We start from the raw sequence: 27,742 nt of genomic DNA on the forward strand, positions 1-27,742 counted from the left end.
GGAACTGTGACAGGAAAGAATGGGCAGAGAGACAGGAGTAAGTGGGGAGTGGCCTGGAGGAACAGTTCCCCTCACAGAGCAAACACCGGTTTATAGTTTAGCTTAGTCCTTGCAAATGAGGTTCTACTGCCATCTAGTGGCAACATACTTAACTCATTCACTCACTCACTCATTCATTCATTCATTCATGAACTGTTCCGAATGGGCAAGGCATTCTGATAAGTAAGTGATGTTGGTGAACACAGATTAACACCCATTACCTTTGTTGTTGAGTATTCCCGTTTTCCCCTTTTCTCTCTCCCTGCCCCCTATCTTTTTCTTTCAGACAAGATCTCACTATGAAATCCAGGATGGACTGCAATTCACAATGCCAGCTTCCCAAGTGCTGGGATTACAGGCATGGGCTCCTTTGCATAGGGAAATTATCCAAGCTTTATTACAATCCTCTGGTGTGTAGCACTGGTATGTCCATTTCACAGAGGAGAAAACTGAGATCCTGAGACATTAATAAGCCAACCTGTTGCCAAGCCAACTGACGAACAGCCAGTCAGTGGGAGAATCCAACCAGGGAGCCTGGCTTGGGGACTCTACAAACATGCTCTTTGCCATTGAGGCTATTAGAGATTCTTCTCATTACAAAGTCACTGCTTTAAAGGAGTCATGTAAAAAAAAAAAAAAAACAGTGATGGAAAATGGCAGCGTAACATATCATGTCCTCCTTTTAGATTCTGACTTTGATTCACCGTCAAGAGCTAATAGAGGCCACATTCAGCTAACAGTCCTTGGGTTTGAAGCCAAGACTGAAGAGAAAGTCTATATTATGTTAGAGAGAGGGACACAGGAGGAACAAGAAGAGAGAGAGAGAGAGAGAGAGAGAGAGAGAGAGTATGAAGGCCAAATGTCTCCCTCAATCATTCATCACCTTAGTTTTCCAGTCCAGATCTCTCACTGAACCTTGAATTTACTAATATGGCTGGCCCCTCTAGCCAGTGAGTGCCAGAATCTTCCCATTTCCTCATAACTAGGATTTAAAGCAAGTAATGTCACGTCTAACTTTTACATGGTTTGGGATGAAGCTCAGGTCCCCATTGCAACAAGTATTTTGCCCATTGAGTCATCTCCTCATCCCCTAAATCTTAACTGTTGCTTATTAAGCTAAACTAAAATCTACTTTCTCGGTTGAGTGCTAAAAGCGCTCAATAGCCACGCCCCCCGGGGCTTCATGCTTATCTTAGTGGTCTGCATTGATATAAAATGTTCCCGGCATCAAAGTCCTTCAGCAGCGCGCCGCTGCTGTGTACCGCTCATCCTGGAGAATGAGCTTCTCCACAGGCTTTGTCTCTGAAGCCGCGCAGGCTAGTTGTACTTCTAAGAGCGGAAGTGCAAGCTTAGTGTGGAGACAGGCTCATAGCAGCTGTCTGGAGACTAAGAAGGTCCTTGCTCTTCCCTGCCACCAAGTCCTGGTGCTTAGAAAAGGCGCAGAGAGCTTTGTCTCCTAGCCTGGGTTTTGCCTGGGGCCTTTGCTGTCTCCATCTTGTCTCCCCTACCACACAGCGGCCCACCCTTCACTGTGAGCTGACTTCCGTATTCCCCTAAGCCTGTAGCCTTATTCCAGTGATGAAGACCTGACCTTAACAATGAGATCAAAGCTCGACATCTTTCCATAGTGCCGTAGTCATCACGCTTACCTGATGATACAAGATCATGATAAAAGCTTTCTGTGCTATCATGTTGTTACCTTGTTTATTCGTTCATGCACCAGCCTGATTCACTAACAATTTTTTTTTTTGTAACAAACTGACAAAACTGGGCGATGTAGACACAAATAGGTGGGTTTAGGCTGGTCATAATCCACTGGTAAAACAAAGGTTTGATTTGTGCTGGCTGCCAAAGAGAAACTTAGCTAAAGTGAAGGGCACACACACTCAGAATGGGGTGGTACCACGCTTTGATCTAACCATTGCCCCACCCGTCTGCATCGGGACACAGTAAATAGGTTACTATCCAGCACCTGTCCCTTCCCTCCAATCCCACCCTCCAACCTGACTAGGTCCTGTTTCAAATTAATTTTAGGAAACTCCTTAACGATGGCTGCTGTCAGTTCAATGTCCTGTAAACCCACCCTAGTTAAATTCACTCAAAAAACAAAAAAAAAAAAAAACAAAAAAAAAACAAAAAAAAAAACAAAAAACAAAAACAAAAACAAAAACAAAACCTACCAACCATCTGTTGCCCATAAAGAATTATAATTTAGGAGGGAGACCCATTGGTAGCAGGAGATAGATGGTAGATAGAGAAATAATAAAATCTATCAGTATCTAATACTCCTTTGGTTACAAATGATAGGAGAGGGGTGTGTGTGTGTGTGTGTGTGTGTGTGTGTGTGTGTGTGTGTGTGTGTACATAGCATGTGAAGGTCAGAGACAGCCTAGGTATGTCCTCCTTGGGTATCAGGTGTCTTGTATTCATACTAGAACTTGGGGCTTACCACTTGGCTAGGTTGGCTGTCCGGTGATCCTTCTGTCTGTGCCTCTCCAGCACTGGAATTCCAAGCCTAACCACACCAGATTCGTGCAAGGCAAGGCGATTTACTGACAAGCCATCTCCCCAGCCTAAGCTGGTTTTTGTTAGTGAGCACAATACTAGGCAATATCTTAGATTTAGGTAGCATACAATCCAGAGAATGGAAAATTATTAACGAGCAGGCTCTCTCCCTCTCTCTTTCCTTCAGGGCTCTGCATTTGGCTGTACTGTTAGCCGCTTCCCCCTCCCAGCTCCCCCCCCCCTTCAATCTTCCATCAGGAGTCACCACAGTCAGACAGCTGTGGATCACATGGTCACTTCTGAACTGTGGCTATTTGTTCTTTCCCTTGGCTTGACTTGAATCCCATGAGCTGCCTCCCAAGTAGGGATGTGGGTCACAGTACCGTTACCGGAGAAGGAGGACTAGAAGCCCAGACTGGGAACTCCTGTTGAAAATGTTAGGGGAATTGGATTCAATACTGTTTATTTGAGCAAAGAATGATTCATGTAGCAGGCAGCAGTGAGAGCTAGAAGAGGTTCAGAGGGCCTGGCCCAGCACAGCCAACAGCCAGCTTTGGGGAACTAAGGAAGAAGAAGCATCTGTCTTAACTGGGCATGGTCTGATGAGATCACAGCCAGGCACTGGCTTAAGCCTAGCTCTTTGTTACAAAAAATATATTCCTTAATTAGATTTCCCTTTATTTGCGAACCTTAGATTATTGATTGTTATATAGAAACTCAGAGGGCAGAGACAGCCTCAGGCCGATGATATCTTAATCATTTTATTTAATATTGGAAAGAAAAAAAAGAGTAAACATCTCTACAGTGTGAATAAGACTTGGAAAATACAGCACCTGGGGACTGAGGCTGTGCCCGGGCGTAGACATTTTCTTCACAGAAGAAATATGAGTTGACTGAAGCTTTCAGGGTGGTGAGAGGCGGGCTGGAAAGGGAGAGCATCTCGTGGTGGGGGTGGCCAGAGCAGAATCACAAAAGAGAGACCTCTCTGCCTTTTTGTGCCTGGCCAAGGCTCTGAGCCAGGCTGGGGAGGTGACTCATCCAGACTTATCCAGTAAGTGCTCAAATATGAGGGCCTGAGTTCAGAACCCTGAACTCTTATAAAAAGCCTAACCCCAACACTTGGGATGTGGAGACAGGAGGATTTCCTGGGGTTTGCTGGACAGCCAGTTTAGCCAGTGAGCGAGCACCTGGCTCAGTGAGAGACCTGTCTCAAGAACTAGGGTGGAGAACAAGCAAGGAGGGCATCAGGCATCAATCTCTGGCCTCCATGTGCACACATAACCACCTACACACAGACACACACCCCACCTCCCCCTCCTCACACAAAGCCGGCTTCCCACCCCCAGTAATCAGCAACAGTAGCACTTGGGCAGCTGAGGCAGGAAGATTACCACAATTCCTAGTACTTGGAAAGCTGTTGCAAGGTATTTGATCAACACTCTGAACCGTGACATGGTGTTATTGACTGGAAAAAACCTGTTTTCAGTTGTGGTATGGTTCGGCACGCACCTTTAATCCAGAGCTTTCTGCTTGAGTATTGAAAACAGGATTAAATAAAGTCAACCATAGGTCAAGAGGCGGAGCAAGCAACCAGTTGACAGGAAGTGGACCTAGGCTTATTAAGGAAAAAGCCACAGAGAGTGAGAGGGAGCCAGGAGCATGGACGGAGAGGCATACAGGAAGTAGAAGGGAGGAACATTGAGTTTGAAGGTTTTTCGAGGGAGAGGCACTGGTGCTGAGACATTGGCTTTGGAGGAAGGTCAGCTGGGTACTTTGCTGAGATACCTGGCTTTCACCCCAGCATCTGGCTCCCTTGGTCCTCATTGATAAAATCGAATGATTGAGATTTTGTTTTAAAACAAACAAACACCCAGAAAGCGGAGGAAGGAACATAGTTACAAGTTCTAGGCCAACTTGGCCAAAATACTGAGTTTCCTGGCTGGTATGCATGTGATGGTTCATCCTCCTGCCTCAGCTTCAGTGTTGAGCTTACAGGAGTGTGCCTATTCCTCTCATCCTTATCAGGTTTAACTGAAATATGTTGATGTGTCCAAAGCCCTTAGAACAGGCTTGGTACATAGGAAGTACTAAAAATGTTAATTATGTATTATATAGCAAAATAAGTGTGCTTGTTAATTAACACACTCCTATGACCTAGTCTACCATAATTTAGTGCAAACGTACAACAAATTTGGCTACAAGGATCAGAATGAACAGATAGCATAGCCTTACTTTCTAGGGATCATTGTAACACAGGTGACATCATATGCAGTTTACATTCCAGTTCCTTCACTGGTGTGTGTGTGTGTGTGTGTGTGTGTTTATATGTGTTTGTGTGTATGTGAGTGTTTGTGTGTGTATGTGTGAGTGTGTGTGAGTGTGTGTGAGTGTGTATGTGTGAATGTGTGTGTGAGTGTGTGTGTTTATATGTGTTTGTATGTATGTGAGTGTTTGTGTGTGTATGTGTGAGTGTGTGAGTGTGTGTGTGTGAGAGTGTATGTGTGAGTGTGCATGTGAGTGTGTATGTGTGAGTGTGTGTGAGTGTGTGTGTGTTTATGTGTTTGTGTGTATGTGAGTGTTTGTATGTGTATGAGTTTCTGTGTGTATTTGTATATGTGTGTGTTTATGTGTGAGTATGTTTGTGTGTGTTGTGTGTTTGCACATGTGTTCCAGTATGTGTATTTGTGTATGGGTATGTTTCTGTGTGTGTGTGTTTCTGTGTGTGAGTGTGTGTTTGTGTGTGAGTGTGTTTGTGTGTGTTTGTGTGATTGTTCATGTGTTCCAGTGTGTATATTTGTGTGTGTGTATGTAAGTATTTGTGTGTGGGTGTGTGAGTTTCTGTGTATATTTGTATATGTATGTGTTTGTGTGTGAGTATGTTTGGGTGTGTGTTGTGTGTTTGCACATGTGTTCCAGAGTGTGTATTTATGTGTTTTTCTATTTGTGTGTGTGTTTGTGTATGAATGTGTTTTTGTGTGTTTGTGTGATTGCGAGTGTGTTCCAATGTGTGAATTTGTGTGTGTGTGTGTGTGTGTGTGTGTGTGTGTGTGTGTGTGTGTGTTTATAGACATGCCATTATCTCACAGTAACATATCTTATAAAAATGTCATTTATCTTTCTGGCCCTGGTTTCCTAAGGACCTAATCTTACTGACCTAGTTGAGCAAACTATTGCTCAAGCTGACCCACTCGTTTCCCTGGGACAACAATGACCCAAACAATCCTGCACAGAGAGTCTAACAGACTGCTCACACATGACCTTCTCTGCTTTATATTCAAAGTCAAGCTTTGAGATGGTATCCATGGCCTGGCTCTTCCTGGTCTGCCTGTTGTGTGCTCCCAAGTGTGTATGCGCTAGAGAGCATGGCCAGATGTTTTCTGTGTATTTCAGTCTTTGGAAGCCCTCCAACCTCTGCGCTTAAGTAACAATGGCTTTTGAAACAGTCTGAGTGAAAGGAAATACATCTCGCTTGCAATTTTTCATGCAGTGGGGGTAAAAGGAAGTTAGGAGAAAAAAATGTCTACAGCCGAGGCCAGAGTTCAGGGCTGTGCAATAAAAGAATGTGGTCTGGGGTCTGTCTGGCTTTCAACCCTCTCTAGCTCTGCTAGTTCAAGTTGAGTGATCTGAGATAATTATTCATTTACTAGAGCTTCTGTTCTTCCTCTCTAAAATAGGCTAGATAATAATATTTCATGGTATAAGCCTCCATATGTCTTCTGATGACTGCCACCTCTCAGTCCTCCTGTGTCATTGTGCGATTCCCACCTATCGAATCGGGATTGGTCTGTGTGCCACTTCCCAAGGTCTATAACGTTATCCAAAGGGTAGAAAGACTGATTCTTCTGTTTCCTCTGCTTCTGGGGTCAGGAAACCCCAGCGCCTGAGGTACTGACTGTCAGCCACGGTGGACTTGAGAGCCTCAGGGTGGACAGTCCTTTCATGTAAGCTGTGGCAGATTCATCCTCCTTTGGAAATGCGCCCGAGCGATTAAAGTGTACCATCATCCATCCAGGGTTCCAAGACCAATCGCAGAAGCTACCTGCCTTGTAGACAACAGAAATGTGTTTCTTATCATTCTGGAGGCAAGCTCCGGGTGCCAGCAGTCAGTCCTGAGACGATGGCCCATTTCCTTGCTTGTAGCAGGTGCCTTCTCACTGTATCCTCACACAGGGAAGGTAGGACAGCTCTCAGGTTTCTTCGCAAAGAGCTCACCTCAATGATGAGGGCCTCACCCTGCTGACCTAATGATTTCCCAAAGGAACTATCTCCCAATACCTGACCTTGCCATGAGGAGTTCAGAGGGTAGCTTTGGAGAGGGTCAAAACATGGAGACCAGAACAGAGTGGGAGTTCTTTCTCAGAGCTTACTGTTTTGCTTCTAAGCTTGCCACCTGTCATCAACTGCACCGGAAATGTTCTTTTCTGTCAATCACTCTCACCATTATGCTTAATATGTTTGCTCAGGACAGGGAGGGTTCCACTGTGTGATAGGAAACATACGTGTGGCAAACACTTGAATGTTGCTGGCTCAAGACGCAAACTCTGTAGTCTTAACCCTATACCTAGCCTGTTGCACAGGCACGGTTTATGAGATGTCCGTACACCTGTATCTTCCTCACCATCCCTTTACTTTTACTCAAGAGGCCAGCCCTCCTCCCCACCTCCCCAGCCCCGGATAAAACCATGTGTAGGCTCATAATCATTTATGGATGCTTGGGAAACTTGAAATTCTATGATCACATTTCAAAAACTGCAGCCCCAATTTAGCACTCGAAACATGAGCAGAAGTGACTCTTTGAGTCATAAGTGAGTATCTTCGTCCATGCAGGTTACCACAATGCAACGATACAGAAAAACAAACCATTATTCTCAGTATTCTGAGGGCTAGGAGGTCAAAGATCCAGAGACAGATGCAACTTCTGCTGAGGGCCTCTTCCTGGCTCGAGACTTCTTGTATTTTCTTTAGGTGGAGAGGAAGCTCACGTCTCTCTTCCTTTTCTCAGAAGGGAACTGGGATGAGGGGCACTGACTTTCTGACCTCATAGAAACAGAATTAGCATTCCCACATCCCTCAGACATTACCTTAGAGCTCCGACATACAAACCTGGGTTGGGAGCTCACTTAGTTAGTCCATATCTTCCTGCCCACGACCCTCTCGGATTCACGAGTTTCTTGTATGCGAAAATACTTCTCTCTACCCTAACAATCTCAAAATCTAGCCCTCGGTCCCATTCAAAAGGCAATCTAAAACAAACGTCTAAGACTGGAGACTCACCCAGAAACAACCTCCTTTCCCGCTGTGCAAAAAGCTCTCCTTGCTGTGCCAGCTGTGCACCCAGACAAGTTTACTTCTGTGCTCCCTAAATAAAATGCTAGGGGAAGCTCGGGTCTTCAGCTAGTCTAAATAGGAGAAATAGGAAGGGAAGGGATTTGGGGAGGTGGGGGATAATGAGTCCCAAGGAAGCACAAATTAGGAAGGCAAACCCCAGTAAACCATCATACTCAGACTTTCTCTGACTTCACAGATGCTCTAAGACAGTGGTCCCACCTTCAGAATGAATTGGACCGACAGCGTCCTTTGGGACGGCCCCTGTCTGCTCAGCTTTGGGAAGCACCGGGGACGCTGTTCTCAGTGTGGGCTCCTCCCACAAGACTGCCAAGGGTAGCAGAGTCATTTGAAGCTGAGGTGGTGGCCTTGTTGGGGTGGGGGTGGGGTGAAGGAGGAGAGGGATCATGTGTATGAATTCTGGTCTGCCGTGGGGATGGCAACCTGGGGATGTCACAGTGACTTCTGGGGTCCTTCCACCCTTGTCTTGAAGAGCTCTTTTTTTACACACTTACCTCATCCTGTCTTGGTTTCTCTGTTCCCCTTAGTCTCGACTGATACTGTTTGTGTTAGAATTGTCCCATCTCCATTCCTGGCTCCTGCTGAGGTGCCTGAATGAGACAATGTTTTCACACTGACCACGTTATCAAGTCACACCCAACACACTTTTCTTTAAGACATACTTTCTTATTTTTGCATTAAGTTGAAGGCTTTTTCTCCCCCACCTATAAGTTCTGGTTCCTTTTTGCTTTGTAATTTCTTCTTTAACTTGCTTGGGGGTTTTTTTGTTTGTTTTGTTTTGTTTGTTTTGTTGTTGCTGCTGTTTTCTTTCTATTGCCAGCAGTCAGGGGGAACCAAAATGCCCTTTCAACATCGTTTTTTTTTTTTTTTTTTTTTTTGGTTCTTTTTTTTTTTCGGAGCTGGGGACTGAACCCAGGGCCTTGCGCTTCCTAGGTAAGCGCTCTACCACTGAGCTAAATCCCCAGCCCCTCAACATCGTTTTTTTTTTTTTTTGTTTTTTTTGTTTTTTTTGTTTTTTTTTTTTTGGTTCTTTTTTTTTCGGAGCTGGGGACCGAACCCAGGGCCTTGCGCAAGCGCTCTACCACTGAGCTAAATCCCCAACCCCCTCAACATCGTTTAAACATTGCTCCAGTTCACCTTACAATTTCGCAGCTGACAAGTCTTGATAAGAATCTTTTTTTTGCCCTGGGTTGCTGACAAGTCTTGATAAGAATCTTTTTTTTGCCCTGGGTTCGGTCCCCAGCTCCAAAAAAAAAAAAAAAAAAAAAAATCCCCCCCCCCCCCCCCCGCCGGGGATCGAACCCATGACCTTGCGCTTCCTAGGCAAGCGCTCTACCACTGAGCCAAATCCCCAACCCCAACAAGTCTTATCTTCAACAAAATAGCAGGGCCTACTACACATGACTCAGTAAATAGCGAGCCTTTCCCTCACTTACAACATGGATTGTATCCATCGCTCAATGGTGTGTCCCTCATTCCCACCTGAAGCCTCATCAGGATGGCTTTCATTCCGCAATTGACTTCTCGACAATTCTGCCCATAGTTGTCTGTGTCCTCTAGAAAGATGGGGAGGGGCCCTGAGAAAGCCAGAGCCAGTTTGTAGGCACCACAGTGGAGATTGGGCTCCTACTACAGCATGATCACATCTATTATGTCCTATAATGGAGGGGCCATGAAGGGAAAGAACTGTGTGACTGACTATCAGTGCAGGCAGGAATTTTGAGATCTAGGCCCAGATGGTGACCACAGACTTCCAGAAGATCTTTCCCATGGGTGACAGACTCTGCATAGGCCTGGCCGGCCTGGCCACTGATGTCCAGACAGTTGCCCAGCATCTCAAGTTCCGACTGAACCTGTATGAGCTGAAGGAAAGTCGGCAGATCAAGCCTTACACCCTCATGAGCACGGTGGCCAACCTCTTGCATGAGACACGGTTTAGTCCCTACTACACAGAGCCTGTCATGGCTAGCTTAGACCCCAAGACCTTCAAGTCCTTTATTTGCTCTCTGGCCCTCATTGGCTGTCCCATGGTGACTGATGACTTCGTAGTCAGTGGTACCTGCTCTGAACAAATGTATGGCTCTCTCTGGGAGCCCAACTTTGATCCAGAACACATTTGAAACCATTTCTCAGACTACTGAATGCTATGGACGGGGATGCCATATCAGTCATGGTTGTCATTGTCCACATCATTGAAAAAGACAAGATCACCACCAGGGCGCTGAAGGCCCGATGGACTAACCTGTGCTCTGGATGGACATACCTGTGCTCTGGATGGACATACCTGTGCTCTGGTCCGTTCTCCCTTCTGTTGTTTTCTTTTTAATAAAATTGCCTTTCTTTCATGCCTTCCAAAAGGAAGGAAGGAAGAAAGAAGGAAGGAAGGAAGGAAGGAAGGAAGGAAGGAAGGAAGGAAGGAAGGAAGGAAGACAGACAGGGCGGCTCTCTCTCCTGCTTTCCCCTCACCCGCTCTTTGACCCATCCACTGATAGCAACCTCAGCTGCTGCTCACCTCTGATTCAAATTGCTTCTACCCAAGACCAAACTTGCATCCCCATATGTACTCGTTTGTTAGAGTAGACCTACTCCTGGTATCCATTTCTGACACGGACAACATGGGCTTCTGTGATAAATGTAACATGTAAATGCCAAGCCCAATCATTCTGCTCCAAGGCAAGGTTAGTAGAGCAAATGAAGCAATATCGACAAACCAACTCCTTTCACCAAAACATGGTGAGTTTCAGAGTCTTTAAAGTATGTGTAAACACAAGGCTAGATAAATAACTGCTAGTCTGCAGCACGCTGGCTTGCAAGGCTGGGTGTGTGTCAGTTACAGTGTACCTATGTTTTGTTTTGTGTCATTTTGGTTTTTTTGAGGTGGGGGTTCAGACAGGGTTTCTCTGTGTAACAACATCCCTGGGCTGTTCTAGAACTTGCTTTGTAGACCAGGTTGGTCTCGAACTCACAGAGATCCACCTGCCTCTGCCTCCTGATTGCTGGGATTAAAGGTGTGAGCTACCACGACCAGCTTCTACAATTCTTTCCCTGTAAGATTTTTAACTTGTGATGAGGTTATCTCTGGAGAGCCTTACCTCAGCTGCATTGAGCCTCCCATACTGGTCATACTGGCTTTAAATTATGGCCCTCATTTCCCAGTAAGCTTATGACTTTTCTAAGAACAAGTGGACAACCAGGCTGTTTAATAACCACTAAGGATGTCTGCTAATACTGGAGATGTATGCTCTTATGCCTGTCATGAATGTCCACTGTTCATCCTAGAATTTGGGCTTTCTAGAGTTAGCACTCTCCAATAAAAACCAAGAGGTGGAGGGAAGAGGGAAAAGTGGGAAACCTTAAAAGGTTCTGGAAGGCCATTGTATTGGGTTCACTATAGAACAGACAAATTGATTGTGAGCTATTACTTAATTTCTCATTGCATATTTTTTCCTAATCCAATGATTTTCCTCAGAAATAAAGAAGAAAGTGGGGCTGGAGAGAAGCCTTAATGGTTAAGATCACACCCTGTTCTAGACGGCCTAAGTTTGGTCCCCAGCACTCAAGTGGGGTGGCTCACAAGCACCTGTAACTCCGGCTCCCAGTGCTCGTGTGTGTACTTCTCCCTCATAATTAGAAATAATAAAAATTAATCTTAAAAAAAAGAGAGTCCTGGGGGTTGGGGATTTAGCTCAGCGGTAGAGCGCTTGCCTAAGAAGCACAAGGCCCTGGGTTCGGTCCCCAGCTCCGAAAAAAGAACCAAAAAAAAAGAGTCCTGTAAAAAACAAGGGAGACGGATATTTTCAGGAAGCTGAGTCCTCTTCCCTAAAAGCACCACCTCTGTTTTCAGGGTGCTTTTATTTTCCTGCCAACCTTCTTTTTTTTTTTCCAGAGGTGGGGACCGAACCCAGGGCCTTGTGCTTCCTAGGCAAGCGCTCTAACCACTGAGCTAAATCCCCAACCCCCCTGCCAGCCTTCTTGCTTTGATTCTCCCTCCTATGCCTACTTTCCTTTATTCCTCTTCTACCAATGGTCTATTGTGCTCTATTTGTACCAAGCTGGATGTTGTGATAGAAATAAAAGACAAATATGTATGTACATATGATGGATATTATAATATGTATATGTTATGCATATGCTATACATATTGTATGTATATGTGCATATGTACATGTACATACATATATGTGTGTTATATGTGTGTATGTATATGCATTATATGTATATATGTATATGTGTATACTTGTGTGTACACATATATGTATGTATATATGTGTATATGTATGTGTATATATATGTATGTGTGTATATATGTGTATATGTGTATATGTGTATGTGTGTATGTGTGTATATATGTGTATGTGTGTATATGTTATATGTATGTATATATGTATATGTGTACATGTATATGTGTATGCATGTATATGTATTTATGTGTATATATGTGTATATGTGCATATGTATGTATACATGTGTATCTATATATATGTGTATATGTGTGCGTATTTGTGTATATGTGTACATGTATGTGTATATGCATATATGTACATTGGTTGTATATATGTTTATGTGTATATATGTATGTGTATATACATATATGTGTGTGCTTGTGTATGTATATGTGTATGTATATATGTATACATGTATATGTGTACATATATATGTTTGTATATGTATATGTATACCTATATGTGTATATATGTGTATATACGTGTACATGTGTACATATATATGTATATGTGTATATGTGCATATGTGTATGTGTATATGTATATGTATGTATGTTTATATGTGTATATGTGTGTATATGTGCATATATGTATTCATTCTCTTTATTCACAGGAGTTATGCCTTGTAAAGCTGTAGTAGAAGCTGAATTAGTGAACAGTGAGCCATTGTTCTCAGGGAATATACAAGCTCCCGTCACATTTTCATCAGCTAATCGGCACATACCCTCATTTTACATGTGTTTCTGTTTGTGGAATAGAGAACTGGCTCATTAATATTGGACTCACAATTGCCAGACTAAGTCATACCTGAACCTGACTTACCTAACACTTGTGTGTGGAACCCGGCTCACCTAAGACACCTGTCCTCTCTAAAGCACACCCCAGCCTTGCACGGATGAACACCAGACAGCAGCAGGTCAGCACTCACTTGTAGGACGAACTCACCATGTGGCCCTGGCTGGCCTAGAATTCCCTTTGTAGATCACACTGACCTTGAATTTACAGAAATCCACCCACCTTAGCCTCCAAAGTGCTAGAATTAAGGGTGTATACCACAATGCCAAGCTATTGTGAGATATTTTAAACAAAAGCACAAAGGGGTGACATAAAATTGCGGTAATGCCAAACTGTAAAACAGCACTTGCTCACAGGAAGTGTGAGCGCAGGGTAAATAAAAAGGCCAAGTGTACCTGTATGACCATGCCTGAAACTACACCGCTGTGGTCTGCCTTTCTCAGTTGTCAGAGTGGAGTGCCTGACTGTGAAAGCTCTGTGAGTGTTGGTTTGGGGGAGTCAGTTCCAACAGTAGATGGATCTGCAAAGGCTGAACTGACGAACGGTGGTAGCTAAGGGTGTGCACCCATAGGTGTCCATAAAGGTCGGGATCTGGATATTAAGGGACAACATAGGGAAGGTGGTTATAGAGAAAGAGATTGGTGACAGAGGTGAGGCTGCTGGGACCTTCTCTGAAAAAGGCCCTCATGGGGTTGCAGAGTGGCAAAGGGAGTGGCGTTTGGCTGCAGAAACAGCTTCTCTGGAAGGCAAGAGAAAGCAACTTGAAAGGTAGGGGAGGCCGAATCTGAAGGTGCCCGTGGAAGTCTGTGGTTCCAGCTACAGGGTCCAAAGTCCCAGACCGAAGGAGTAAGCTTTCTTTTTCTCTTTTTGAGGGCTCTTGCACAATACAGTGATTAGAGCTCGGAGCTAAGGGTGGTACACTGGAAAGTCACTGGAAGGGTGGGCCTAGAGTCTTCTCATCTCGAAAGACGTCACATGTCAGAGGTAAAGTGCTACATAAGTTGCTTATCTCTGGTCCTCCGAAATATTCGAATAATATATTCGAAAACTCAGATCCTCCATTTGTACCCTATAACTGCGTGCAGCTATATTTTTGTCAATATGTAAAGGAGAGATGGGGACATGGGGACACACCTGTGTGAGAGAGAGAAAGGTCAGACAACTGAGGGCTGGGGAAGGCATGTCAGTTATGTGCTTATCAAAGCTCATGCTGGAGGACCCAGCCCTCAATCCCAGATCCCACATCAAAAGGCGAGGCTCTGGGACAAATACTTGTCATTCTGTTGCCAGTCAGCCGGGGGCAGACAGATAAGCAAATCCCTGGGATTCACTGACCAGAAGGCCTTGCTTCTCCAGCCAGCTCCAGCTCCAGCTGGATAGCACTGGAGAAATGACAGCAGAGGTTGACCCCTGACCTTCATATTGCAGGTACACACACGCACGCACACACACTCACTCATGGGTTCCTTGGATGGGTTTGCTCAACTCTGTATCAGTAAGAGAGGCCGTTAGTGAGAGATGACAAAACCGTGCTTCCTCAAATGGGGCCTTGTAGCTAAGAACTCGTAGAAGGGAGGCCTTCATCCGTACAAACAAGACATGAGCCAGTGGGAAGAAACTACCCTGTGGATGAGAACAACCCGCAGAAATCCTACAGTTGCTTGTCAAACCGTCCTCGGGCTTCAGGTGCTTGGGACAAAAGTGTAAGCTCCTGCGGTCACAGTCAAGAAGCAGCCCTGGAGAGCTGGTGGGGAGCGGTAAACAGAGCTGGACTCCCTGAGTCAGTACAGGTAGAACTGAGCTTGCAGGCAGGTGTACCTAGAGCAGAAACGGAAGCAGCAGGGGGAAATGGAGACCCACAGCTGCAACTACCTTGTCCCTATGACCTGACCACAGCTGCTTCCTTTAGGGTCACCTCTTTCTGAACCAGGCAGCTGCCACCTTTGTAGGAAACCCCCAAAACCTAGAGGCTCTTTGCTGTAGCGAAAGCTCTTACTTGACAAAGTAGGTCTGGAGGAAAATTCCCAGACATGGATTCTGTAAAGTTTGGTGTTGGCTCAGGACCTCCCCCTCCCCAAGACCAAGTTCTCAGCACAGAGGAGACTTATTTGGCCCAGGAGGACAAGGAGCTGGGACTAAGAAATAAAGACAGGAGAAGGAGGATAAGGGAGAAGGAGAAGAGGCATTTGTCCTGAGATGCAACAAAGGACTGCCTCTGGATAAAGAGGAGACAGACATAGCTCATGGGAAAATGGCCGTTTACGCAGGTAAAGGGGGACCTCATGGTAGGATGAGGTGTTTTGTTTTGATTGGATATGTTACTTAGGTGAGCCAAAGGGAGCTCTTGATCACTCGACCTCAATGCTTTGATAGCTGGACCTTGGTCGTCAGCCTCAGGAGGAGGGAGTGGCCAAATAACAGAATAGACCACAGTGGCTAGCTCTGGGGATGTAATCTAACAGTTTAGCAAGGCAGAGGCAATAGGGGGAAAGGTAAGGCCTACCAGAGCCATGTTCACCAGGCCCAGACTGGCTAGAGTCCCTTCAGGTTCGGCTAGCCCTCCAGTCTCCAAAACACCACATCAATATGGTCTGTTCGCCGCCAGGCGTACAATAGGATGCCTGTGGAAACATCAATCCTAATAGCCAGGGTCTGAAATGGGCTAGGTCCACACAGGGCCCAACGGGACACAGCGGTGAGAAGGCACAATCTGGAACTCTGTATAGCCACACGGAAGAATCGCAGAGACATCATGCTCAGCCTAAGGAGCCAAGTGTGGAGAGTATACACGCGCACTTGTACTCATATGAAAGAAATACCAGCATAGCAACAGCAAAGTGAGGCAGAGTGATATGCAAATCACAGACAGCAGTTAGCCTCAGGGAGCAAGATTGAAAGCATCCAGAAAGGAACTTAGGGAAAGAGGGTCTACTAGGTGGGGCTTTCCTTTTTCTTCTTCTGAGTACTAATAGTACCATTATGACCAACTTTAAGTTCAGGGGGCAATCCTGAGTAAAGCAGCAAATATAAGAATGGCTAGATCCTTGGGGCTGGGGAGACGGCTCAGTGGCAAGGACTACTGGCTTCTTGCTCTTCCAGAGGACCTGGGTTCAATTCTCAGCACCCACATGGCAGCTTGCAGCTGTCTGTAACTCCAATTCCAAGGGACCTGACACCTTTACACATACATACATACATACATGCAGGCAAAACACCAACGTACATAAAAGTAGATATTAGATATCTAGATAAATATCTAGATAGATAGGCGGATAAAAATAAAGAATGGCTAGATCCTCACATGAAATCCTATTTACCACCCATTTACCAATTTATTCGATCATTGACCGACCATGCTCGGAAAGGGAAAATGGGCGATTTGGGTCTCTAGTGTGGGAGACTGCTTAACTGTTTGGTTGTGGAGTGTGTCTTAGTGCAACAAGAGAATACTCAAATCAGTGTCCAGCGCAGTGGATCTCCAAAGAGTCCTGATGTAGCTGATGAACTCTTGAACTGAACTCCCGCCAGTTCCAAAGGCAACCTTCGAGCCTCTAACGCCGCGTGCACACCAATCACCAGGGTCTCTGGTGAAAGCTGCGGACTCCCGTTTTTCTGAGCTCTTCTTCTCTAATGAGGCTTCTCGGTGACAATACCGTTGGTCCTCCCTCACCCTGCATGTGGGGGAACGGGAGAGAGTCACCTGACCAGCAGAGATATTCTGGCTCCAAGGACTACCTGAAAACCTATTTTGTTCGGGTCAGCTCCTTGGAAGTATGCACGCAGGCAGAGAGACAAGTGGCAAGTCTGTGTGGGAGACACTCTGCAGACTGCCCGCTGTGACCGTGGTGTAGGGAGCCGCTGGGACAAGGCCAGTTAGACTGTTTTCCAAAGTTGGCAGAACGTTGTCTCCTGTGTCTTGAGTTTCAGGCTTCCCCAATTCCCCACGAAAAGACCGGAGATGTGCTTGTAAGTATAGAATCCCTGCACGAGGTCACACAAGGTTTTTTTTTTTTTTTTTTTTTTTTTTTTTTTTTAAAGCATGAGATGGAGAAAACGGGTCAGTATTGCTTTAACCATTGTGTAAGTTAAACGTAAAAAAAAAAAAAAAAGGCAGTTGAAATAGTTTCTTCACCTTTCTCACACATCCCAGTGAGGAACTGAAGGCCCCATGCTAGCCCAGTGGATCTCATCCTTCCTAACGCTTCCACCCTTTAATATAGGCGGCCCCCGTGGAAAGGCCAGTTGACCCCTGGGAGTTCGCGACCCACAGGTTGAGAACATGGCTCTAGCCCAAATTGTAAGGGATTAGAGGCCTGCCTGGTGGGGAAGGAGGAGAACCTTGCCAAGATTGGGAGGAAAGGTTGTGAGGTCGAGGACACAGAGATGTCTATGCTGACAGAAGAACAAGGCAGGGGCCTCAGGCAAATTCAAGGTAGCTGGGTCAGCTGTGCTAAGGGGAGGCCGTAGGGGTAGGTGGGTAGACAGGAATAGGTTTCTGTGTCCCTTTGTGGTTTGGGGTCTACTGACTTTTTTTCCTCTCTCCACATCAGTACTTTTTTTTTTTTTAAAAATAGGAAAGGTAAATACACTAGGTTACATTAAAAAATCAAAAAGCTTTGAAGACTCTTCTGTCGGAACAAGCCGCTCCTTGCCAGAGAAAAACTTCTTTTTCTCGCAGGCAAATGCCTCTGGGGGCTTCTTGAGACTCTTTCTAGAAATACTTTCTATGAGTACGGGTACAGGTCAAATGTATCTTCCTCTTTCCTGGCACTCAGAACAGCAAGCCATCCACAGCTATCTTTGCCTCGTTCTTTCTGCATTCTCAGTCTCTCCAGATTACTGTCTGACTCTGTCTTTTGGCCTCATTTATAGACTCACCGTCTTCACTATCTTTCACACACTTACTGTCCCGTCCCCACCCGCACCCCTCCCATGACCAGCCTGCACACTGTCTTGCCAAACACATCCCAGGCAACCGTAGAACATTCCCATGGTGCTGGCCTGGCTCAACTTGAAACCTATTGTTGTGTTTTATAAAAGAAAAGAAAGAACCAGGATACGTTTGGTGGAGGCCTGGTATGGTGAGGTGAAAGGGGGTGCCTCTGTGGTCCTGTGCTGAGGCATCCCTTTCCCGTTAAGGTATATAGGGAATAGAGGTTATTCACATGGTGAAGGACCCCTAGGGGCTTTTGCCAGCCTTACACCCACCGCCTTGGGTCAAGGCTAGGCCAGGTTCCATTCTCCACCCACAGGAACATTCTTGAGTAGAGAATTCTCAGAATGGACTGACTGATGCTTGCTAGCCAATAGATTGAAAGGTCAATATGCTCAGCCAATACGTTTGAACCGTGACTTTGCTGAGGTAACCTGTGCCCCTAAAAAGTATACAAACTGCTTGTAATAGCCATTTGGAGGTCGCCTTCTTGTCACTTGCCTTGAGGGACTGATTCAGGGTCGACCCAACGCGCCTGAAAATAGACCTCTTCCTTGTATCAATCTGCTTCTAGATGTCTCACTGTGGGGTGTCACGAAGTACCACTGACTGAGAATTGGATAGAGAAATGCAGAGAGACGGAAAGAGAAAGAGAGAGAAAGAGAGAGAGAGAGAGAGAGAGAGAGAGAGAGAGAGAGAAGCCAGGAACACTTGGAGAGAGAGGGGGAGGGGGAGAATGAAGAGGGAGAAGGGGCAAGGAGAGAAGGGGCAGAGAGTAAGAGTAAGAGGGGGGCAAACAACCCCTTTTATAGTGAGTCAGGCATACCTGGCTGTTGCCAGGTAACTGTGGGGCGGAGCCTAGAAGGAATGCTAACACCTATGACTAAGGAAGGTCCTCGGGGGCCCCTTAGAGGTACCCTGACCACAAACTAACCACCCAGTCTCTCTTGCCACAGACTTATCATCTCCTTCTTCTGCCTTGTAACTTCCTCAGCCTTGTTTGTCTCTCACCTCACTCTTGACTGATGATTTTGCTTCCTACTTTAGACAAGAAGGTCCCGCAATCCTCTTTGGTTCACTTACCTTTGTCTGACCCTACACCTGCATTTGCACCATGCTGTGCCTACCATCTGTGGTTGTGAGTAAATTACCACCGCCTTCTGGCTAATGCCAGCATCTTCGCTTGTAGCCTGGATCTCAGACTCTGGTGGTCAAGGGAGACATGGCCCTAGCCTTTGCCCACCCCTCCTGCCTTTATTTCCGGTAACCTCGTCTCTACTGAATGTTCCCAACAGCGGATAAGTATAGCTTTATTCCTTCCAACAGACAAATCCTTCCCTTCACTCACTCTTCTCTTCTGCTCTGACCCCTCCACCCCCACCCACACCTTTTCCTTCTGATCTTCATAAAATTCTTCAACACACACAAGTCTCTTTCGGATGCTTCCCAGTCTTCTTGAACCTTCTTCAGTTAGGTTTTCATGGCCCCCGACACTACTGAGGTCTGACGTGCTACTTCAGTGACTTCCGCATTGCTAATACCCTTATCTTACTGAATGAACAGCAGCATTCCACACGACTGACAGCTCCTCTCTACAATGCTCTCTCCATTTCTCCTCAGAGACACTCACTACATTGCCTGTCTGTCTATATGAGGAGCTATTTTCCCCAAGTCTCCATGGCTAGCTTTTCTTTCTTGTGCCATCTCCTTGGTGAGCTCCCCAAATCACATTTAGCCTCCCCCCAGCTTTTCCTCAGGACTCCACACAGTCTGGGTCAAATAAGTACCCTGAAATAAGAAAATAGTTTATTCTCAGCCGGTTTGAGTGACCATTCTCTAGAAAGCAAACTCGGCTTGCAAACAATGACTCTTCCATGAAAGAAGTTTATGGAAGCTGTAGTCACACAAAAGAAAGTGTGCAAAATCATTGCATAGGGTGTGATTCGGATGTCTTTAACGGAGTGTGGGAATCCTTCCTGTTGGGAATCCTTCCTGTTTGTTTCCTTTTGTGTTTGTTTGTTTAATGTGTATGGACACACACACACACACACACGTCTGTGTGTGTGTGTGTGTGTGTGTGTGTGTGTGTGTGTGTGTGTGTGTATGTATGTCTGTGCCCCACTTGGATACCAGGTGCCCTCAGAGGCCAGAAGAGGATGTAGGATCCCCTGGAACTGGACTTCCGTATGCTTTGTGAGCTGCCACGTGGGAGCTGGGGATCGGTCCTCTGGGAGAGCAGCCAATGCTCTTAATTGCCAGAGCCATCTCTCCAGTTCCATTTACTGATTTTCGAGACAGACGTCTTCTCACTGTGTGTCCGTCAATTTGCAGTCCTCTTGTTTCAGCTTTCCTGAAAACGGGGCTGGCAGTTGTGCGTCACCAAGCTTTGCAAACATAAAAAAAAAAAAAAAAAAAAGAAAAGAAAAGTTCCTTGGACTCAGATGTTATCCAAGCCAGAGGTGCAGCAATCTTCAAATGCATTGTGAGAACTTTTATCTGGTAGTCACAAAAACACTGTGTCAGGCACAGAGTTTGACAGTAAGCAGTCGCTAAAACGGGCTAAAGAAAGGCTGAGGTAACTGACTACTTGATCCGTTACATTCCATCACACTGCGGTCATTATGTTCCAGTCAGTGAAGAAATTTACCACGTAAAATATGGGTCCCTGCTCAAGCCTACTTCTCTCATAGCACCCCCATACCCATTCTTGGTTAATCAAATTGCAGTCTCCTGATTTCTTACGCCAACAGTCTTGATGTCAGCCTCAGCTCCTCCCTTTCTCTTCTAGTTGACCTCTAATCTGACCAGAAAGTCTATCAACTCCGCTTTCAGAACTCATGCTGGATTTGACTGCATTTTTTCAATGCTCCTTGGGACTGTGGTCCAAGCTACTGTGGTTTCCCACCTCGGAACTGTTTCCTCTCCTCTGTTTTTCTGTAATTATCAGTTAAATGCTATAGAATGGAATTAAGAGACATCTTTGTCCAAAAAAGAGAGAGAAAAAAAAATAAACAAGGAGAGAAAGGTAGAAAGGAAGGGAGGGAGGGAGGGAGGAAGGAAGGAAGATGGACTTGAAATTTCATGTTCTATTTTCCTTTTTTCTTGCCTGTATCTCTCAGTGCGTACCCCCCACCCCCTCGATCTTACATTCTGCCACAGAAAAGTATTTTATAAAACATAATAGAAGAAAAATTTTGAGTGGCCCTAAATTTCTTAGCAAAGGTAGGGAGGGGGGTGTGGAGAGACAGTAGGACAATCAGTTAACACAGTTCACCCTGAAAGAAGAAAAGACTGGTCCATAGTCCTGAGTGTATGTTAGAGCATTGGCTCAAATATCTGTCTCCCATCTCCGGGGAAACGTGTCAGAACATTAACCGAGGCCAGTCCAGAAGACTAAGCCCTTCAACTTGTGGATAACAGTGACCTAAGCTTATCCCTCGGATCTTATCCCCCAAGCATTCTTATAATAAATATGCTGTCCTATCCCTCTTGTCTACAGCTGATAAAAGGTAAGCATAAACTTACGCTTTCCTTATTAAAGTGCTCTCGTCTCTTGTGTCGGTTTGGATTTATTTCCAGCTTCTCTCCACACTTGCTGCTCGAAGTTGTGAAGCTGTCTCAGGCCCTGGCTGGTTTTTGGCTAGCTACTGATCATTCACCCCTCTCATTTCATAGACGACACATCATCGCCTTTGGATTTAACAACAGGAGTTGTTCACCATGCACGTTAGCTGAGTCCCTTAGCATCATCTCAACAGCCTTCTCATGGTGTACAGGGCTCCCTTTGTTGTTGTTTTATTGAGAGAGAGGTGGTGGGGGGGCAGGGAGTTGGGTCAGTAATGAGGTGGGCAGGATGTAGGAAATGGGAGAGGGGGGAACATGCTCAAAATCTAGTGTATGAAAAATATTTTTCAATTGAAAAAAATCTATATACTCTACTCTCAAATAATGGCAAATTGACAGAATGACAGACATGGACAAGTTGTAGAAGTGGTCTGACTAGGACCAGCTCTTACCAAAGACTGGCACCCACCTCAATGACAGACTATCCCAGAATAACTCTTAAGCAAATGCGTTTATTTCTCTCTTAAAAGAAATCTGAAGCAGTGTGTAGAGGGGTTCGATGGTCCTAACGAGGTGGGTCATTTCTAGTTCTTGTCTTCTCCGATCTCACTTCTCTATCTTTCTTAGCACAGAGCTCCAACCTCACGCTATAAATATGCAGTTACAGCCGTAGACCTTACGTCTATGTTCTAGAGGACAGAATGGCGTCTTTCGTTGTTGCTTCATGTGAAGACACTTCATAGAAACCCTACTTGACAATCTGCTGACACTCTTCTGGTCAGAATCTAATTGCAAGGTCTAAATGCAAAAGGAGCAAGTAGGGTCTTCTTTTAGGACAGTCACGTGCCCAGCTAAGTCATGTGCCTACTTCTAAGGATGGAAAGAGAGGGATTTTAGAGGCGACTAATATTTACATCAAACCAAACACAGCCCACAGCGGGAGAGGAAAGTATAGCACCACCACAGAGCCTTCGTGGCACATGTCTTTAATCCCAGCGCTCGAGAGGCAGAGGCCAGCCTGGTCCTCAGAGAACATTCCAAGACAAACAGACAGACGACACAGAGAAACCTTAATGTGTGGTTGAGGGATTTTTGGTTAAACAGTGAGATTTTGAATATCTAGAATTGTCCCCCACTCCCACCCCGGGCTGTTTCAGCCCATGCCCTGTCAGTTCCTGTGGTTTCCTTGGCTCCTCCATGGCTTTCAAAGCCCACCTCAGATGTTTTACCCTCTATTATGCTACTCTTGACCCTTCCTAAAGAAGTAATACCTGCCCCTCCAGAACTGCATGTATCTGTCCTCCCTGGGCCCTGTTTTGCAGCCAAGCACCAGGCTGGATTAGGTCATCATGGGAACATCTGGCAGTGGAGTGAACATTAATCACTAGTTTGGATACAGATCCCCCCACCTCCCTTCAGCTCTTTTCTAGGCGGCCAGTGTGGCAGAGTGCACTTAATATCCGCAAATTACATTGAGCACTCGAAGAAAGTCTACATGAATCAAGAGAGGGAAATGAGAAGTCTTTGCAATCTTTTAGGGAGGAGGTAGAAGAAGTGAGTTTTCCTGTCTTTCAAAATACAACATTTGCAATGTTACAAGCCCTTTTCAGGAACTTAATCTGCTGTGATCTGTTTTGCTGAGTAACACAGACTGTTTCTCATTTCTCAAGGTCTTCTTAAAAGTTGTTTAAAATTAAATTGCCAGGCATCTTTCAACACTCCTTTGACTTTCACATTAAGTGGAGCTAAGCTAGAAGTGCCGCTGTTCTATTATTGCCACTGTGGCGAGTGCGTTATTTCGTAATTTCTTTCTCAGGTGTTAGTTGTTTTATCCCGGTTTAGGTACTTGGGACTGGGAATACTTGAGAGAACCAGAAAAACAAGAAATAGTGAGGTCACTGTATAGTCAACTAACTCTTTGGTTTGTTGAATCAACGAAAAAAGTGTCATTATGCCTCCCCGTCGGGGAATCGAACCCCGGTCTCCCGCGTGACAGGCGGGGATACTCACCACTATACTAACGAGGAACTGCACAGCAACTGCTCTTCTGATAGGCCTTTTAAGTATGGAAGACAGCCCCGCCCTCAACAAATGTGCACCAATAGTCTTTGTTTTTCGTGATGCCATCATGGCTCCTATCACAACTCAACAGAACTAAAATGAAAGCGTTCCACTAGATGTGTCTCCACTCCACTCAGCGTTTCCCTTAATCCACCGTACCCCTGTAGCAGACACCCTTCGGTTCCTCCGCGCACCGCCCCCCAATCCCATGCTGTCTAGCGTTAGCCTGATCGCGCTGCATCATGGGATTGGTAGTTCCGTCCTGCCCTTCACTAAGCACCCTGAAGGCTCGAAGCCTCCCTTTCCCGGGGTGCACCGCGCCGTCTACCCTCTATGCTTCCCTCCTTTCTCAGGCTTGCGGTGAAAGTCTGGCGGTAGAGTGTCTGGGTGCTGGTTGACGTGCGGCGGATCTCCCACAACCATGCCTGAGGTCGCGGATACTTGTTCCTTGGCTTCTCCAGCCTCGGTCTGCCGAACCCAGCACCTCCATCTTCGCTGCAGCGTCGACTTCGCTCGCCGGGCACTGACCGGGACCGCCGCGCTCACGGTCCAGTCACAGGAGGATAATCTGCGCAGCCTGGTACGGGGCGCCTGTGCAGCGCCGCTTCTCCGGGGCCGCTCTACTCCCGCTCCTCGCCCTTGCTCCCTGCGAGCGCTGAGATCGCTGTCTCTCCCTGCGCTGCACCTCTTTCTCAGCTCCCACACGCATCCCTTCCTCAGCCTCACTTTTACATCAGCACTCTCTCCTTCGCCCTCCACGTATGAATGTCTCCCTCCCCTTTTCCTGGATACATCCTTGTGTCCTAGCGCTCCCCTCCACGCCTCGCCCCTCACCCACTCCTGGGATACTTCGTCCTACCCCCATCCCAGTCCCCTCGCTTACTACCCCCAACCTTGTGGCCCCCTTCTTCCTTGATCCACTTCCCAGAATCCCTTTCCCAGGCCCCAGACTTTGCCAGCCCCCAGTGCACAGTCCTTACTTCGCAGGCTCACCCAGCTCTCAGATCCCACGTCCCACGTTTAAAGCTCCTTAGGGTGCCCTGCCCTATTCCTCCCGTTTTAAGTCTTCTAGCCTCTGCTCTCTAAGAGCAGGTGCAGCCCTTGCTCTTCAGGGATCCTTCTTGCCATTGCTTCTACTCGCTATTATTACCTTCTGATTAGTTTAAGGACTGGTGGACTAGTCCAGCTTTCTAAGGATGGCCCAATACGATTTTAAAATAAGTGGTTCCAAGGAGCAAGTCATTATTGGGACAAGTCATTATTGCACTTCTTATAAAATATGTACTTCTATAAACTCTAACCATTTGAATAAAGATTTGTTTAGAATCATGAAATACCAATGGTTTGATCTGTTTCGTAGAGTCGATAGTCCATAGTCGGTTTTCTTATGTTGTCTGATGGTATTAGGACGGAACCTTTTCCTTAAGGAGAAAAGTCATAGAGGACCATTTTAGAAATAAGAGGAACAAGAAAAGACCAGCTGTACTCAGCCTGCGTTAAGCAACTAGGCTGGAATTTAGGAGTGAAATTAATGGGGTCAATATTTGATCGAGTTAGAAATGTAGAGTGATTTTCGCCTCTTAAAATCTTCTATTGTTGTTTGACGTATAATTACGGAAAATTCTGTAAGAAAGAAAAGGCAAACCTTACAGGCAAAGAAGGTAGCTATTTCCTCATAAGTCGACTGCACTTTGGTACCTTTTATTGCAGAAGTAGCTTTGCCCCAGAAGGACAGAAGTTTAGTCTTTGGACTCAGTTTCCTTTTATTAGAATTTTGCTGGCTTCTCAGCACTTCCTATAACTATACACTGCCCTTTGTTCTGTAGATAAGAAAGCTTTATCTGTACTCAGTGAGTTAAGCAGAAATTGGGAGGCTTAGGTTTTTAACAATGTCCCAATCTTAAAAGTTATCTGTTATCTTTACAATCCCGTAAGCTACAGAAAAGTAAGACTTTGAAATTCTGATTTTTGGTTGGCATATCTGTTTAGTAATTCGTCTGGAGCTGTAATGGCCTGTTCTCTTCACAAGAGGTTCTTACGGGACAAAGTAACATCTACTTGTAATTGTTTTGCTTGTTTATAGCAACAGCCTGGGACCAAGTGCTTGATACTGTTTACATTTATTTGAAGTTGACTTGTTTCTTTTCCTTCAGCAGATTTAGGATCTCTTTCTTGAGGTAGGATCTCTCTATAGCTTAGATTGGCCTTGAACCCAGTATGTAGCCCAGGCTGGCCTCAAACTTGTGATTCTCCTATCTCAAGTTTCTGAGTTCTGGGATCATAGGCAGGAGCTACAACTCCTGACATAGATTTCCAGGAGGAAGAAACTGTCTATAATTTAAATACCTTGTGTAGAGTTTGGCATGCAGAGAGCACTGAGGAATTGGATTGATGGAACAAATTAAATTAGAAAGCAGCGCCTAAACCCAATACAGGCTGCATGGCCAACAGTACTGTCTGCATCCCAAAGAGTCATGACATCATGCCCTTCCACCACTGGCTCTGTGGCAGCACTGTGTGAGGAGAGAGCAGATCTTCTCTATGCCATTCTTGGAGTCTGTTACGTTGAGGCTGATGGTCCCTCTAAGAGGACTAATTCCCACCTTTCTAGAAGCCTTTTCAAGTTTTAGGTTGCTTACACTGAACTTTGGTACTGAGAATCCGTAACTTCTAAGCATTTGTTTCTTATCTTGGAATTTCCAGGTTTGTTTAGATTCTTCTGTTAGTGGCCAGGAGGATTTTGTGTTCTAGTTAGCCACTAAGGAGTGGAGGGAGCCAGGGATTGAGTCTATCTGCTACCCAGACTCAGAGTGCCACTAAATATAGCTGAACATCACATCCAGGCAGTTTGGAGTTCTGATTTTGATTTCATTCCATATACCCATTTGTTTGTTTGTTTTTCTCAAAGCAGTCTGTGGATAAATTTAAAAAGTAGAAATATGGTATAGAGGCCTAAGCCTTTCTCTATTCAAATCTGCTTTTATTTAGAAAGCACTTGAGCCTGGCAGTGATGGTGCATACCTTTAATCCCAGCACTCAGGAGGCAGAGGCAGGCAGATCTCAGAGTTCAAGGCCAGCCTGATCTACAGATTGAGTTCTAGGACAGCCAACACTACACAAAGAAACCCTGTCTTGAAAAAAAAAACATGAGCAAAAACTGGCCATCAAGTTTTGTGATTCAGGGTTTGCCTAGCATGTGTGACCCCTTGGGTCTGATCCTTAGGACTTGGAAAAATAAAATTAAAACAATATATATGGTATAATATTTTTAAGAGGAGTCTAGTAGAAGAGAGTAAACCTAAGGGATTCAAGACATTGGGTAGAGCTGGGTTACACACAAAAAGTTGTATGTGATAAAGTGTGGACCTTCCCAGGGGCTATGCAAAAGGCAAAATGACTTATGTGTTGTGTGTCGTCTGTTCAGGAGTACAGAGCTTTTTTGTGTGTTGTCTAAAGAGAGACACGGGCAGTTTCTTTTGATGTAGGTAGCTGGGTGTTGTGACTAGTCGGTGCTCAGTTAAGTGTCTAATTCTAACTCTTCAGCTGTCCAGTTTCCTTTGTTTCCCTACTACAGTTTTTAGTGGCAGTCATGATTAATAATGTGAGTGAAATTTGAAGGGTAACTACTTAGAGTATTTGGAAATAAAGGTGGAGGTTTGGGGTGGGCTCTATAGCTTAAAATTGTATGTTCTGCCTTGTTTTGATTTAGAGCTTGCTTTGTGGGTAAATTGCCGTCTCATATTTTCAGGTACTGAGCTATGCAAATGTAGGTAACGTTCTCTTTAAGCATCCTCAGTCATAATATAATAGTGCAGGAGATGTCCTTTGAGAGTGCAAGGCCAGCCACGAGAACAGTCAGGAGATCTGTGAGGAGCTTCGCAAGAAGCAGTCGTCATAATAACCAGCTGCTCTGATCCCAAACAGATTTGAAAGGTTTAGGCAATGGAGAAAATCGACTGTGTTCCATTGGGAAAAATGACGCTGTTAATCCAGCTTATTGCCTTAAGGTCTGTTATGAACATAGATATTCAAATTATCTTCTTAAAACCATTTCCATGTTCAGAAAAAGGGTATTAAACCATGAAGGGACAAAATTAATGTTAATTAATTAATAATAATACATAATTATTAATGAAATCATATACTGTGAATATCCAAGTGTGAAAAGACGAGCCAGTTCTGGTTGAAGTAAATTGTTGGGGTACCACAAAAAGTAATTTGAAAGAAATAGTTGTCCTCAGAAGGGAAGTGGATAAGACTCAGGGTAAATTTGAAA

At 45.3% G+C, this 27,742-nt stretch overlaps 1 protein-coding gene, 1 non-coding gene and 1 pseudogene across 3 annotated transcripts in view; 2 read left to right on the forward strand and 1 right to left on the reverse strand.

Annotated features, from left to right (window-relative positions):
* Nucleotides 1-9,541: 9,541 nt before the first annotated feature.
* Nucleotides 9,542-23,830, forward strand: LOC148004619 (proteasome subunit beta type-3 pseudogene; annotated as a pseudogene).
* On the reverse strand, nt 23,361-23,432 carry Trnad-guc2 (transfer RNA aspartic acid (anticodon GUC) 2). Its single transcript has one exon. It is a non-coding gene; the product is annotated as a tRNA-Asp (tRNA).
* Nucleotides 23,795-27,742, forward strand: part of Lta4h (leukotriene A4 hydrolase) — a 31,773-nt gene continuing 27,825 nt past the window's right edge. The window contains exon 1 of one of the 2 annotated variants that reach the window (NM_001030031.2): nt 23,795-24,046. In NM_001030031.2, coding sequence (NP_001025202.1) covers nt 23,888-24,046 — 159 coding nt within the window. In that variant the 5' untranslated portion in view covers nt 23,795-23,887. The remainder of the gene's footprint in view (nt 24,047-27,742) is intronic. The other variant, XM_087556304.1, reaches the window with a different exon arrangement.

The sequence above is a fragment of the Rattus norvegicus genome, chromosome 7, assembly GCF_021556685.1.
Source record: "Rattus norvegicus strain SHRSP/BbbUtx chromosome 7, alternate assembly SHRSP_T2T, whole genome shotgun sequence".
Lineage (NCBI taxonomy): Eukaryota > Metazoa > Chordata > Mammalia > Rodentia > Muridae > Rattus > Rattus norvegicus.